Below are 15,999 nucleotides of genomic sequence, written 5' to 3' on the forward strand. Positions count from 1 at the left end.
AGGAACAGGAGATTACAAACCCCATGAATCAAGTTATTCTGTAGACAAAGAGAGGAGTAAACTTCTAAGCAAGCTCTGTAAATGGGTCCTTAGTTCTGGTGCTGCCAGGACCTGAGCTGGGCAGGGCTGTTCCATATCCTCAGAAGGATGGAAACTCATTTAAAAAACAGAGGACAGCAGCGGGTGGGGTCTCTTACAGACAGGTATAGAGAAATGAGCTTGTTTTGTTAAAGCAAGAAATTCCTGCAAGTATGTGAAAGGTGGCAGCACAGGAAGGGGTGATGAACTCGCCTGGGGCAGATGTGCAGGAAAGAAGGGACAAGTTTCTGATGCAGCAGGGAGAGTTGAGATGATCTTCCCTGAGATGAAGAGTTAGATGCTGTGGTAGTTCTCCTAGCTGAGAAGTTTGGAGATGACCATGATCATGGGGCAGGAGGTCATTTATTTAATTCTCACCTCAGAGAAGTGGCTTGGGTGTAGAAGATCATGTCTCAGTGTAGGAGGATGGACTCGGTGGCTGTGTCACGTTCCCCCTGGTCCTGTGACTCAGCTGCTGCGTGACATCTGCAGCTTGAGGTTGGTTCTTGTGCAAGGGGCTTATTAACTTACATTTCTGCACTGCCCTAAAAGTCTGGATGTGTTCTTGGTGTCTTTAGCTTTGACACGGGCAGGCAGCTCACAGAGGAGCTGGGCTGTGTTTGAGGAGCTCATTTTCTCGGGGGCTGTAGGTTGTGCTCTACGTGACTGATGAAAGATCTTTCCCAGCATTAAAGCCGGTCACAGCCCCGATAAATCTGGAACAAATTCTGAGAAAGCATGTCATGTTATGACTGGCATATCTGAGAGCATGGAGCTCTGCTTGAGAATTAGACTCAGAGTTTGCAAAGTGCTGGTGCTGATGTCATCCCCTTGGAATGGAAAGGCTGTTGAAACAGTAAATACTTTCTGTGGCCAGAAGCTAAGTCTTGAGCTGGACCTTTTCCTCTCTTCGAAGGAAAGAATGCAGAACAAACCTAAAATGTGTATTTGCAATGGGAAAATCTTAATTAGTTTAGAGCTTTTAGCTATTTCAAACCATTTACATACACAGCTGCTGTTCATGCAAACATGTAAACTATTGGTGGAAACTTCAAGCTTACCTTGAACTGACATTTTTTCCCCTGTTTTTTAAAGCTGGGCTTGGTGTTTAAAAGTATGGTTGGAAAGGTCTGAAAATTATATTTGTGCTGTACGTGCAGAAAGGAACATAGACACAGGCTAACAGAAGCACAGAATAAAAGGCTTTAGTTCAGCAAGGCTTGACACTGAAACCCTGTTAGCACCAAACAGCTGCTGAGAAAGTGTTTAGCTTTTAGGGGCATTTACTCCTGGTTGTATCCATAGAGTTTTGTTTATGATTCAAAACTCTGAAAAAAAGAGAGCTTGATGTGGTCCAGGTCTTTCAGCTGGCTTTCCTGCAATAAAAGATTAGTCTAAAACACTGGATCTAGAGAACCCACAACCTGGGAATTAAAACCTAATGCTGAGAGTGCTAAAATGTCTCTCAGACAGTGAGATTAGCAGGGTAACTCAGATTTTTGTACTGTCCCTCAGAGGACCCCATGGAGCATTCACAAGGAATTCATCCCCACCCCCTGCTTCCTCCTAGGAGGAAGAGTTTTGCCATGGCAGATGTGGGGAACAGATGTTGAGAGGAAAAGTTAAAATGGGACAATGACCTGAAGTGTTGGTTGGGCTCTTCCTTGACGTGGCTGAGCTCCTGTTCCCTGTGGCAGAGGAGGAAAGCAGCTCCTGCTGCCTGCCCCTGCTAGCCCCAGCCTTTGGGGGGGTTGCCATACAGATTTGCTGTCTTCCTGTCAGATGCTCAGTGCTCACTCAGCTGAGGAAGAGGAAGGGACAGAGATTGAAATGCAAATCAGCTGTCTGTTATTCAGGGACAATTAGTCCCAGGTAGGTGAGTCATGCTCAGCCACCCACCACCTCTCCTGAGCAGTTCTAGGTAGTTCTTTTGAACCTGACCTGCCTGCTTTACATCAAGACTTGCCCATTTCTTGCTGCTGTTTTTGCCCACTTTTCCACCACTGCATCTGGCATGTCCAGCAGATGCTCCTTGTCCCTAAATGCTCCAGTGACCTAATTTAGAATATAGTCCTTGGTGGCTGCTGAGTGACAACAGAAGCCAGGAGGAAAGGCTTTCCAGCAGCTCTGTGTTATCAGATAGAGCATATCAGATGGTTTCTTTCCTTCTCTATTGTCTTCCTTTTCAGAAGGCTTTCTGCTCTTTGCTGGCTTGGAAGGAAGATGTTGAGCTTGATACTCAGAGATTGGCAGGTCAGAGCAACTTCCCTGCTGAGGGAGGGATTTGGGACAGGTCTCTTCTTAGCTTAGTCTAGCTCAGGAGACTGTGAATAATCATGTTTATTACAGAAAGGAAGTCAGCCATCCAGAGAAGCCCAGTTTTTTTTTTTTTTAATGGCTCTTGAAATGGGAAGCTAAGTGATTGAAATACTGTAAATACTGTAATTCTTGCTAACCACTCCTGAGGTCCCCTCTCAACCTGTGCAGTTCTCTGATGCTATTATAGACATCACTTGTGGATGTTTATTGCTTTCTGCCTTTAGTATTTGCTTTATTTTCAGGGCATTATTTGTTACATGTATCCCATTCCCTCTCTCCTTCTCCCCAAAGCCTTTGAAGAAGAATTGTCTTTTTCCACCTCCAGCTTATCTGTAAAAACACTTGGTGACATAAATGTCCATACTGACCTATAAATGTCCATATTGCCCTCATAAATGTCCACATATCTGTAATCACCCAAGGCCTCTATATCTGGTACCCAAAGCCCTCTCTGTGTGAAGATGCATAATTGGGACACTAGTGTAAAAAATTCCCTGAGTGGGACACTTCATTGAGGAGTTTGATTGAAGTAATTAAACTTTTATTTATTTGCTGGGCATACCCACCTCCCTGAAGTCTTGGAGCCAGTTCCTGTGCCTGGAGCAGTTTGAACCCTCAGCCCTGACCTGCAGAGGGTGGGAGTTACTGTACAAGCCTTTCATGGCAGAGGGAAATGAGATTTCTTTGGGCTTCAGGGTTTGTTTTCCTCTCCTGCTCAGTGTGACAGAGCATCCTTGCTAGAAAGCAGAGAGAGGGAAGAAAATTCAGTCCACATGTTTGGGATTTAGGGTTGAGAGTGATTCACACTCAGCTTCTGGGGGTTGTAATTAGGGGTGACATAATAACCAGAAACTTTTGATAAAATAGTAGCAGCTTTTTTATTACACTCAGAGCTGCAGAAGCTGCTTCTGATTAGCATCCCTTCAAGATAAGCCTGCAGGATCTCCATACTGTGCAGATCTGCCTCCAGGCTTTTGTGGCACAGTTCAACTTCTTTGCTGATGCTGAAAGGAACCCTGCATTCTGAAACACCCCAAATTTTGACATTTTCACTTGGATCAGCACCTCAGCCTTTTCCTTAGCCATTTTAGTCCATCTGTGAAATTTTGAAATCAATATTATCATATTCTGGCTCAATCCTGCCAGTTTATACTCTTTATAATACACTCTGAGGGTTATCTGCTATGGAAAAACAACAGTCTTGCTATCCTCAACTTCTACTGAAATATTACTACTCCTTTCTTTTCCAAGTGGCTGAGACTAAAAGGAATCCAGGAATGTGTGCAGCAGGAGATCTGTCATTCCCAGTCCACACCAAGGTGCATTCTTGTAGGGAGAGATGGGCATTTACACTGGAATTCTGCCATCAGCATTCAGCCAGTTCTATTTTTTGGCAGTCCAGCACATGGAATTTGTAAAAAGATGATCTACTTTTTTTAAGCAGGTCACAGACAAAAATCAAGACACATTCTTGGGCTAGGAGAAGTAGGTCAGGTTTTGGGGGAATCATTAGTGAAAGCTGTTGATCTGATCCCACCTGTTTATTAATGTTTTTTGTTTCCTGTGCCAAGGATGTCTGGCTCATTTTGCTTTAGGTGAGATATGTTCTTCTGCTTTGGTGAGCAAACTTTTTGCATTAATATTTTAAAGAAGAAAAAGAAAAAAAAAAAAAACAGGAAAATATGTTCCTGGTTTTCCATTAGAGAATACTGTAGTGGAAAGTGAGGCCTCTGTGTGCTGTGGTCCAAAAGGAATAAAGCTGCTTTGTGTCACCTCATTACTCTGAGCTGATGTTTCACCTCAAGATTGTTTTGAGGAGGGAGGACGAGGGAAAGGCTGATTCCACTGCTCAGAGGATGGCCTCTTCTGCACAATTATCCCTCTAATTTAGGGGGAGCATTTCTGTAGGAGCTGCTGGGCCAGGCAGGAGGCTCAGGCAGGGAGGATGGATTGCTGCTGCTCAGACTCTGGAGTTTGCTGGCATCACTTCAGTGCCTCCAGTTGGAAGGTGGCTGTAGAAGAGCCTTGGGCATTACCCAGTTTTAGGGCAGTGGCTGCAGGCTGGGTGCTGGGGCTCAGGGCAGGCTCCTCTGTGGCTCCCCTGGGTTTTCCCTGCATGGGACAAGGACACTTGTCCTCTCCAGAGCCCTGGTGGGCAGGGGGACAGCCCAGTCTGCCCTGCTGGACTCAGGGGGGGTTTGGGTAACAAGCCAGGGTTAGCTTCAGCAGGAGCTGGGAAACTCCTGGGCTTCCTTCACAGCTGAGTTCAGGAAAGAGCAGCCTGGTTTTACTCTCTGAATGCAGATCACAATTAATTGCACTGTTTGTGGAGGACACCTCTACAAATGGTCTCAGATTTCTGAATATCTGCAACTACTGGAAGTTTCATTCCCTCCTTTTTTTCTTTTAATTTTTTGTATTATTAATCCATGTAACTGCATGCCTTAAATTCACAAAGCAACTGATACTTGTGTTGTAATGTCTGTTTGTCTCCCTCCCCTATTTTTATTTATGGAACTGAAATTTTTGTTTAATTTTGGTAATTTATTTCTCTTCCTCTTTCCACATTCTTTCTTTTACAGAATTTGATTCAGAAACAAAAAGGGTTCAAGACATTCTTTCTGGAATGGAAAAACCACAGGTATGTGATCCCAAGTTGCCACACAAATGTACAATAGCAAATGTGAAAAGTAGATTGTGTCACAACACACTGGTGATTTCACAGGGGAGCACCTCTGATTTCTTCCCTTAGCAGATTGCTGCCACTAACTCATTTTACTGGGATATAAATCTGAAGGCTCTTTTGTGCTCATGGGTGTTTGAGGGCTCTGCCCACTCCAGGAATTGCACCAGTTGTCTGTTTCCAGAGGACAGTTCCCAGTATTCATACTGTAATGGGGAGCTCAGTGCACTGGGGTGACTTGCATAGCTCTTACCCCCCTCTCCCCTGGGTTTAATTTTGTCATGAGCAATTTATGTCTTTAATCATGATTAAATTAAGCTAATTCTATTATTCAATGGCAAATTACTATAGTCTGTGTTTGTCTGAGCCATAAAAGCCTGTAAATTATGATGGAATTGAATCACCCTGTAAATAACCCTAATGCTGAGTGTGACTGCAGTCAGGTGAGGTTATTAACAAATCTGGTTGTAAGCCCTTTCCTAGTTTGGTGTGTCAGATGAAAGCCAGAGGAGCACTGTGGGTCTGAATGAATGGCCCAAGCCAGCACTGGGACAAGCAGTCATGGGGCAGAGGGAGGCAGAAATCCCAAAAAAAACCCAGCACATCTCCTGTGCTCTCCCGAGCTCAGGCCTCTCCCTGTCCAGCTGGGGAGACAGGGCACAAATAAGCAAATAAATGAAAAATACTGGTGGAAGGCTCATGGGAAGACTTGGTTCAGTTGATGGAGGCTGATCCAGAGATGTTCTGCAGTGGGAGCCTGGGCTGCAGGAGTGGCAGAGCTCAGGGAGAGCCAGGCTGAGCTTTTGGACTCTCTTCTGATGGGTGCTTTTGCTCTGAATAAATACAAAAGGTGTTGGTGTTCAGTTGCTCCATCAGTAGGTGCTGGGGTCCTGGCATGGGCAGGAGCTGGTTCTAAGCCAGGCCTGCAGAGATGACAAACACCAGCCTGAGCTCTGTCCACAAGGAGGAGGTCACTTCACTGGTGTGGGAACAAGTGACAGTGCTGAGCTGAAGAGCTTCAGGGTGCTCAGAAGGGAAGAAAGTGCACTCAGCACAGAGTTGTTGTACAGAGGGAGTCAGTATTTTTGTACCAAGGACCAGCTGAGTGTTACTCATTTGGTCAATAGCCACAGCCAGGTGCTTTACAAAAATCCAGAGAGCTGACAAGAAAAATGTGTTGTTTCATATTTTCATCCTTAGAGGTAGAAAGAGAAGCTATTAGAGCAATTTGCAGGATTCTGAGATCTGGACAATTAGATTTATGGTAACCAGAGCCTTAAAGCAGAAATGAGCAAAAAAAAAAAAAAAAAAAAAAAAAACCAGACAAAAATAATTTTCCTTTAATAATGCCAAAAATGGGTTTAAAAAAAAACCCCAAACCATGGCAAATGCTGGTTCAATAATAATGACATTTACTGAGGTGAGGTTGGAGATTATCTATTAATCTCTCTCTGTAACTTTGACATTTGTGAGTAATTAAACTCACAGGACTCTCACAAATCATGAATTGCTGTGAATGGTTCTGTGTGTGTATAGTCAATATTCCTTCTGATAGAAATACATCTTATTATGCATAGTCATCTTGGTCATGTTGCTTGGCAAATCTTATGCATATTCAAACGAAAAATAAAACAATGTAAAGGAAAAGAGCACCATGGTGAGTCAGTGACAAGTGCTGTGTCTGCAGCACATGGTTTGATTTATCCATGTGGGCAGCCCTCTCCATCCAAGGGGGGGTGAAGCCATCCAAAGGGTTTAGCCTTGTGAGCAGCTCCTGCAGGAGAGCTGTCACTGGGAGGTGCCTGGATTGTACAGGTACCTCTCTGAGTACACAATATACACCATTTTAAAGTTATTACTTCATGAAAGATCTTTTTTCAATAATGGATATTGTTACCTGTTTGAGAGGTGTGCAGCCAAGCTGCAAATTTAATCAGAGCTTTGTCCCTTTAACAGCCAGAATTTTAAAAGGCACCTTTTGGTTTTAATCCTCCATGGGTTTGTGTCAACTGAAATATGTTTTTAATTCACATTATCACAGACAAAGTAATCATTCTCAGAAACAAATTCCTCGGTGAGGGGAGGGAAACCTGACTCTGGGTTTGTGAAATGGCTGCATCTGACAGCCAAGGGGCTTGGGGGGACATCCCCCCCATGGGGAATCACCAGGGCTCTGTCAAACCCCAGCTCAAACATCAGCCTGGCTTTCCAAAAGGCAGCCTGCTCCTGCTGACTCGCTCTGCAGCGAAACTCATATTTAATCACTGGGGTTTTTGCCTAAAATTGCAGGATTAGAGCCATAATTTAAAAGCAGAATCTCAGCCCAGTAATAAGTGTGAATTCATTTGACCCCCAAGCCTTTCAAGCCGTGCCCTGGAGGGAGTAAATGAATGTTGCTTGCAGTGTAGTTCTCACACACACAATGAGCCCCCGAACCACACGATGCCTGTGAATGCTAACCCGGAATTTGAAAGATAATGAAAGTTGTACAGAAACATTTTTCATTACCTGAAAGACGGCAAGGGCCGATACTCATCAGTCTTGTAACCTTATTGAAGTGGTGCAGGAGTTGGATTCTTTCCCAGGGGCTTTTATGGAATAATTATTTACACCACCGAGTTTTGATAGAGCAGAAAGGAGGCATTTACTGTGTAAACGGAGAAGTTTTCAGAAACTAATTAACTCTGCTTTTCACCAGACCTACAGAACTCCTTGTGGGAGAAGCTTTTGTTAGGTCTCAGCCAAAAGGCCAAGCCAGCCCTCTTCAAAGCAGGCACAGTGATTTTGGGGACAGAAGAGACAGGCTGGGGGAACTCGGAGGCAGCACGAAGGTTTACCTGCCCAGCCTGGGAAGAGATGCTCTGGCTGCTTGTGTATTGTCAGATGGAATTAGTGCACTGTTAATGAACAATGAGCTGGTTCTAAGTGATGGTGAGGCATTTCTGGCTGCAAGTTCGGAAGGGCCATTCAGCCCATCATCATGGTGGTAGCTGGGCTGTCCCTTACAGCCTGGAGAGGACTGTGCAGGTCTGTACCTTTGCAAGGGTGTTTGTGGGAGTTAGAAGAGTTGGAGGTAAAGATACTGAACTGTTTTACAAGTGCCTGCTTGTTATTCCCAACATATCACAACCCCATTTATTTAACTAAGCTTTTTTCACAGCAAAGCTAGTGCTTCCTGCTCCAGGTAGGAGTTCCTTGGTAAACTGAGTGGTGGCTTTGGCCACAAAAGGAGATATTGGCAGGTGACTGTGATATGGTATCAGCCTGTTGGTCAGGGAGCAGCAGATAGCTTTATCTCCAGCCACACAAATAAATCCATTCCCAGCTGACGTGCACAGCCCAGGGAGGGAATAGATTTGCCTTTTCTGACTTACCTTGCAGACAGTGACCCCTCACTTGCTTTCCCGCACTTGCTGTGTGCTCAGTGCAGCTAAGACTGGTATTTAACCATTTCTGGTGATTGTTTTTAAATCTGCAGCAGCAGTTGTTGTGTACCTATGAGCTCCAGGCAAGCTGCTCTGGGTGCTTCTTCCCTCTGAAATTAATGCTGTAGCTGCAGCAGCTTAGCAACTGGGTCTGGACTTTTATCCTCTGCTGGCCTCAGAATAACAGCCTGACAGTTTCTAGCAGTTAGCCCACAAGATGCTTTCTCTTATTTTAAGAAACCCAAGACCTAACTTTTTACAGATTGGTGAAGTTTGTGGAGGGCCAGAGTTTGGCCGTTTGTGGAATATATACGTGTGTCCTTGGGAGTAGTCATAGAGAAAAACATTTCAATAGAACATTGGCAGCATAGCCTGCCTCCAGCTCCAAGTCTGTCTGAATTTATGAAAAACAATTATGCAAGCATATTTCCATAATAAAAGAAACTGCATGTTGATGGGCTGAGCTGGCATAGTCTGTTAAAAAACCCTAAAATTTATTTGGATCGTGTTAATCAGCTTTTTGATCAAAATATTACTTTAAATGCAGATTTTTAGCTCTTACGTATCTCTGCTCCAATTTCATTTACATATGCATGTGTATATACATATATGTGTATATCTCAAAAAAATTAACTTATTTATCTTGAATCATTCGAGATTCTTTTAAGGTATCTTATCCAGTATCAGGGTTAACTGCTCCAAGATTTTAAAATAAACATTGATTTCATAGCAGCAGAAAAATATAAGAAAATGCCGTGAAAGCAACAAATGCCTTGAAAATTCATAAAACAATTTGCATGTCCACGTTTTTTACAAAGAATGCTTGGTCCTGCTTAAACCTTCTTGCCTTAAAACTTATTTTTCACATTAGCTTGAACAGAGTTTTTCTTATTTTGGCAAGACTTAAATGTGCTGCTATAAATTAAAATCTCTAACTTTTGAGATCATGGCATTTATGATGAGACATTTCATGGTGTCACCTACTTGTCAGGCTGTTAAAAATGGATTTATGACTTGCTCAGAAAGAATCTGGTTGATATATGGGTATCAGACACAACAGTTGCAGTGCTCATCAGCTGGAAGCAATGTGTTTCCACAGGAGAAGGTAAATATTCTCCATTATATAAAGGTATCCAGAAGCTGGATTTGTAAACAAGCAATCCCTGAAAGCTGCTTGCTGATACTTCATTCCCAAGTAATTTGTGGGTAAGGGGTTTCACTTGCCTCAACAAAAGTTAGGAAATGTGTAACTGAGCACCTGCAGCATTCATGTTACACCTTCTGAAATAATAACAACATCTTGCTCTTTGTGTTGCAAAAATCTGTCAAAATTATAGATGCAGTGAAATTTGCTGCATAGGAAAAATAAAGAATATAAACCCTCAGTCTTTGATTCCTCCATATGGAAGCTAACTAAAAAATATTCTTTATATATTCACTACAATTAAGAAGGAAAACCACCATTATTTTCATGATGAAAAGTGGAGAGTTGGTGGCAGAGCATTGGAGGGTTTTGGAGGCTTTGAGGCTTCCCTGGGATATTTCAGCAGACTAGTGTGAAAATGTGCTGCCTTTCCCAGATAACCAGTGCAGCTATTGCTTTTTATGTATTTTTCTTTTTAGACAGTAGCAGGGGGGATATTTTATTCTTCTTTCTTGGCCTGATAACAGAAGGCTGCTCTCTGGGAAGCTGCTGCTGGCTGTGGGCAGCTGATGTGCCAGTGGCTCTCCTGGTGAGCAGGGTGATGCTAGTTCTGCAAGCTGTGTGAACCTGGCTCTCCAGAAGAATACAGTGGCACTGGTGGGGTGATCAAATTGGTTTGGTGCAGGAGTTTGAGGTACTTCTTCCATGATTTACTGAAAACAATTCCCTACCCCTCTGCCATGGGGCTGTTGCACGCAGTGGTGACTGCAGATCACACACAGTCCTTCTGTCAAGGCACAAAGTGATTAGTTTGCAATGTACTTTTTAATTGACAAGTTGGACTTCCACTGTGATTCTCCCTTGTGCTTTTGAGCCAACATAAATTTTCAGGTTGAACTGGGTTTTTCTGCTTACTGGCTGTTGAGTTATTGTGGTTTCAAGTGGCAAGAACGACCAGGATGACTGAAAAAGCCATCAGAGTTTCATTGAAAAAGCTCCCCAACAAAAACTGGAGAGAAATGGTTGTGCATAAAACAATCTGTAAGTTGAAGTCTTTGTTCCACTTAGTTCCAGGTCACTCTTGGGAATGGCCACAGCAGCAGGTACCTCCAGAGGCACCCTTTGCTGGATGCTCAGACAGTGACGAGCCAGTTCCCTGCAGGGGAACCTCTCTCTGTATTCCTCATCTGCTACAGATCACTTTTTGCCACGAATCTGTGTTTTTGTTTGTGTTGTTGATCATTTCTGACCCTTTACTTTTCAACTCTAGCTCGGAAATTTCCGTTTTGCAAGGAATTGATTGCGAAGATGCAAGCAAGAAGCAAATGCTTACAGAATAGTGGTTTTTTCCTCAGATTTCAGATTAACTGATGGTTCTTTTATAGGTTACAAATATTCAAGCAAGAGCAGTTTTGCTTTCCTGGTCACCTCCCACTGGCCTTCTCAATGCAGATAGACACAACAACGGTTTGCCTTACACCTGTACCTACGAGGTTGCCTTATCAGATAAAGGGAGGGATGGAAAATACAAGATCATTTACAGGTAAAAACCAGCATTTTTGCACTTTTTTGTTTCATTTGGAGTAAGCCCTCTGAGCTTTTCGGGGTGTATCCTGGCATGGCCATCAGTCACTGAAGAAAGGCATGTTTCCTCACCAGAGGAGCTTGCAGGGATCTGGTGGAGTGCATGTCACAAGGTCCCTAATTGCCACCTCATCCCACCTCCTGGCACGTGGCACATCCTGCCTGCAATGCCATCCATTGCCAGTGAAAAGGTTACTTTTTCTTTCATGGTAAATGTCAAAACCTTTTGTGTGCACCATGCAGGCAGGAGAGCTGCCTTCCTAATGGGCTGATTTTGTGCGGGCTTGCAGAATTTAGAAGAGTAAAATCTTGTTATTTCAGCTAACGAGAAAAATGTGAGGGCTTTGTTGCTTTGTGGTGTCTTAGATGAGCAGAGGAGGGAGGGGAGCAGTCAGTAGGTTACAGAGGCTCCCCAGAAAAACCCAAACACTTGGCTCTCAGCAGGCTTCAGTAAAAATTCTGAGGGATTTCTCTGTGTCTCCTTGCAGTGATCCTCTGAGCTCATTCTGTGATCAAGCACATATGGTGTTATGCCTTTCTTTTTCCCCACTAATGACGTCTAGGAAAGAGAATTTGAAGATGTGACCTTGGCTATTGTGAAATAGCTAATCCTTCCCAAGTCTCATTAAATAAAGTCCAGGTGATAGAGCATTTAAGGAATTACCTCTCGAGACCAAACCATCTCCTTTCTTAAGATGTCCTGTGAATTAGGGTATTCCTCTTGGTATGCTGAAGGCAGCTCTTGGATAAAACAAAAAGGGTGTATTAACCAGGGGAAGGCTGCCTGATTTTACTCTTTCTTTTTTCTGGCATTTACAGCAGCTGTTTGTGAGCCAATGTGAGCATCTCCATAGTCAAGTGTGTGCTGCTGAGCTTTTAAAGTGGGAAGGACACTTTCTAGTACTTCTTGTGCTTGATGGCTGCACATTTTCTCCTGGTTATGAAATGCTGTGCATCTGTTTTAAAGCTGCTGGTGGTGATGTGTCTCCTGCTGCTGGCCAGAGTGCAGCCTTTAGCTTGGTGTGCAATGTTCCATCAGGAGCAGCAGTAATTGTTATTACTATAGGCAAAAGAGAGTCTGCAATATGTTGAAAACATTGTCTTTGGAAGGAGGTGCACTCGTTTCAGAGGGGAAAAACTGGATTTGCAGAGCATTGTATTATATGAAATAAAACATAGAAGGCTTGCTGGTGGATTTCTGGCGACCCAGCAGGCATGTGCTTTCTGGTGGATTTTGTTCTATTAATTTTGAGACATCTCCCTGTATTTGTCCAGCTAGCTATGAAATATTTCTTTATGCTAAATTGAGAGCTTTCCTGTTTCCCATATTTTAATAAAATCATGAATAAGCCAGGCTCTTACATGAGATGGCTATTACTTATTAAGCACTGACCCGTACCTTAATCTTCACAGTTTTGGCAACACATGACTGAGCCCAGTGTTCATTTACCAGCAAACAAGCCAGAAGGAAAAAGAATAGCCCTAACTATGTTGGCTGCTTTTGAAATTACTAGATTGTATGCTGGTTATTTCTTAAAATGTCTAAACCACTTTGCTTTTAGTTGTCTTGGTATTGAAAGAGAGCTGGGTCCAGCTGTTGGGGTGTTAATTAAATGTCTCCTTGCTGTGGTCCTCACAGGGAGTGTGGTTCTGGAGGAGGGAGCAATAAGTGAAACAGTTGTGCAAGAAACACTGCTTCTTCCTCTGAAGTTCAGTGGGTCACTGTGTATGAAGTATTTTCAAGAGGGAATATGCAGAAACTACAACAATAATGTTTGGGTTTCGCTCTCTTCTCCTCTGGGAGGGTTGAAAACCACAATGAGCTTTATACAAATATCAGCAAAATATGAGGTAGCATTGAAATGAACCCATACATTTAGTTTACTGAATAAATTGATGTGATGTATTCTTTTCTTCTGTGCATGTGGAGCTTTATGAAGTTTTCAGGAAATGTGAAGTGTGTTGACAAATTGTTGGTGTATGGTTTCTACTCTTTCTCTTCTCAGGGATTATTTGTCTTCTTTCAAATTATATCACTAGAAAATCACTAGCTGTGCTAAGTGGGATATTGCTTTTCATAATTTATTGATTTGTTTGGTTTGGATTTCTTTCCCATAGTGGAGAAGAATTAGAATATCACCTGAAGGACCTTAGGCCAGCAACAGATTATCATGTCAGGTGAGTTAGCATGATTTGAATGTCACTTAAATACAAACTCTTCAATTCTATGAGAAAAAATGTGAAAGATTTTGAAGTAAATATAGAATGTAGTTCATTAATTTTATGACCTCTGTAGTTGGGTTTTTCAGTGGTTTCTAAATATTTTATCATAGATTTTATCTTGGACTTTGAGGGGGCTTTTTCAACAGTATTTTTCATTGTGTTGTTGCCATTGCTGTAGTAACAGACAGAAATAAGTTTATGATCTGTATTTCTGTATGGATAGCAAGCCTGGAAGTGCTTATGTATGAAATTAGGATATCTGAGGTAATTAAAGAAATTGACTCAAGCAACTGGTGTTTCTTCAGTTCCTGTAAGATGAACACTGGAAGCACTCCACACTTTTTTCATGAGTAGGCCATGCTTTGGGAACTAAAGCTGCTGCATACAGATCCATCTGACCATAGTCACTTCAGCATTTATTCCAAGGAAAAAATGGATTCACACTGAACTGTGTTGGTGTTTTCATAACATATTTCTCTTTGATTCTGATTTATTAACTATTAACACATTCTAGTTCTGTTCTCTGATGGTTTTAACACTGTGTTACCTGCTCATGTTGCTTTTTTTTTTAAAGACTTTATGAACCAAGCCTTTGAATTTACATCCTGTTCACTTACTCTCAATATCCTTTAAAAAAAAAATCCTTTCACTCTTGTCTATTGTTCCCTTCTGTTTTTCCAGACAAGGGCTAGGCACACTGTTTCACATAAAGGTTGCTCCTGTTTGTAAAACTTTAAAGAACAAACACCTTGCTTCTGAGCTCTAAAAAAAAAAAAAAATCCAACACCAAAATGTGTACATCTAGCTCTGCTACTATAGATTATTTTTATTTTTAAGGATTATTTCTAGTGGAGCCCTAAAATGAACTTTTCAAGTAGAATCCCAAGAGCAGAAGGAACTTTTCATAAATGAGGAAAAGATGCAGCTCTTGAATGGGGTAGGAGCCTTGTCCTTAGCAGCAAAGGGATGGTGATAAGGAGAAGGTTGTAAAACACTGTTGAGCTTCCTTCTGAGCATTGAACATTTCTTTTGAAGCCAAATTCAAACAGCAGAGAGGTCACCATGCACAGCTGGGCTGAGGTCTCAGTCCTTTTTAGGGGTGCTGTGGGTACTTGCCCCAGGTCCTGGCTGACTTCTTCCTCCCTACCTACAGTTCCCTCCACTTTCTTGCAGGTTTGCCATGATGCAGGTTGTTTGTGAGAAGTTAACAATAACTTCTGTTTAAAAAGGAGTGACTAAATACCAAAGTCAGACTTGCAAGCAGCAGCAGTGTTTGTAGTGGAGGGAGCTGTCACTGAAGCAGTGGCTGTTTGCTTTCCACCACAGTTTTTTTTTTTGGTTTTTTTTTTCCTTCACTGAAACTGCATTATGTATTAATGGCTGTGAAGAAATAAATCTGTTGAGTAAAGAAATTTATAGGGCCAGCAGTTACTGGGCAGATCACCTTGGGTCTCCTTGACCTTGGCAGCATCTCTCAGGGCTTTGTCTCTGCTGGACAAGGTGCTTGTGCTCCTGCTGCCCTTGCTGGGCCCTGGACAACCTGGAACAGCCTGGTTTGCTCTGAACCACCAGCTGCTTCCCTTCAGGTGTATTGTTGTGGTGCCCCCAGAGCTGGCTGTGCTCAGGGTTTCAGTGGCTTGCAGGAGATGCCCCTTGAGCTCGTTTTCACACGGTTTTATTTCCCTTGTGGTGTGTGTTGGATGCCAGGCACGCTCATTTCCAGCACACACATGTGCCACTTGCCAGTTGCAGACTCAATTAATTAATTGCATTTCTTGTTGCTCCTGCCTGCTAGCAGGTGATGTGTTAAGCAGCCCCAGATCTCATCTACCTCCCCCAGAAGGTTTGATTCTACGTTGGTGGTCATTGTGCATAAATTACTCTTATCTACTGAAAACAAATTTAGAAATTGCCCTTTCTTTAGCTCTGCATTCAAGCACACAATAGCTACAGCCAACTCAGAGGTCATTGTCTGGTCATGGCCTGAACTTTGCTTTGAGTAGAAGACTCCCAATTTGCACTTTCTTTTGCTGCATGGAAAATGTGGAGGGGAAAAATAACGTCATTACTTTTTCAGAGAAGAGGACCTCGTGAGGAAGTGCTCAACTCCATCCCATTTGCTTTCCCATATTACTTGTTATTGCATGTTCTATGCTGACATATAGAGGATTTGCCTGAAATCGAATTTGCTTTGAAGATTTTTAGTTTATCGCAGCAATGTTGCTGGCCTGTGTTAATTCTAGTCCATGGAGGTCCACTAAATGTTGATGCCTGAGTTGTGTAGGAGAAGTACCTGAGTTATGTACCCATGGAAGGAGACCAGCAGACACCTGCACTCAACATGGTACATGTGGATCAAGTGTAAACCAGGCATTAAAGCTGATACCTTTTTTCCTGTTGCATTTCAAGGAGGATTTTACTACAGTGTGTGCAAGCCTGGCAATTGGCAAGGAAATATTGGTGGAAAGACAATGAAGATAACTCAGTGGTCCATGGGAACATTTGCACAAAACACTGTTCCTCCTCTGCTGTAATTTTTTTTG

The 15,999-nt window shown here is 42.7% G+C and overlaps 1 protein-coding gene across 2 annotated transcripts in view; it reads left to right on the forward strand.

Annotated features, from left to right (window-relative positions):
- FNDC3B (fibronectin type III domain containing 3B) overlaps nucleotides 1–15,999 on the forward strand; it is a 184,664-nt gene that overhangs the window by 114,192 nt on the left and 54,473 nt on the right. For both annotated transcript variants that reach the window (XM_009089025.4, XM_030227160.2), the window contains 3 exons: nucleotides 4,980–5,038; nucleotides 11,035–11,192; nucleotides 13,352–13,411. In XM_009089025.4, the coding sequence (XP_009087273.1) occupies nucleotides 4,980–5,038; nucleotides 11,035–11,192; nucleotides 13,352–13,411 (277 nt within the window). The remainder of the gene's footprint in view (nucleotides 1–4,979; nucleotides 5,039–11,034; nucleotides 11,193–13,351; nucleotides 13,412–15,999) is intronic.

This window comes from Serinus canaria, chromosome 9 (genome assembly GCF_022539315.1).
Source record: "Serinus canaria isolate serCan28SL12 chromosome 9, serCan2020, whole genome shotgun sequence".
In the NCBI taxonomy this organism is placed as follows: domain Eukaryota; kingdom Metazoa; phylum Chordata; class Aves; order Passeriformes; family Fringillidae; genus Serinus; species Serinus canaria.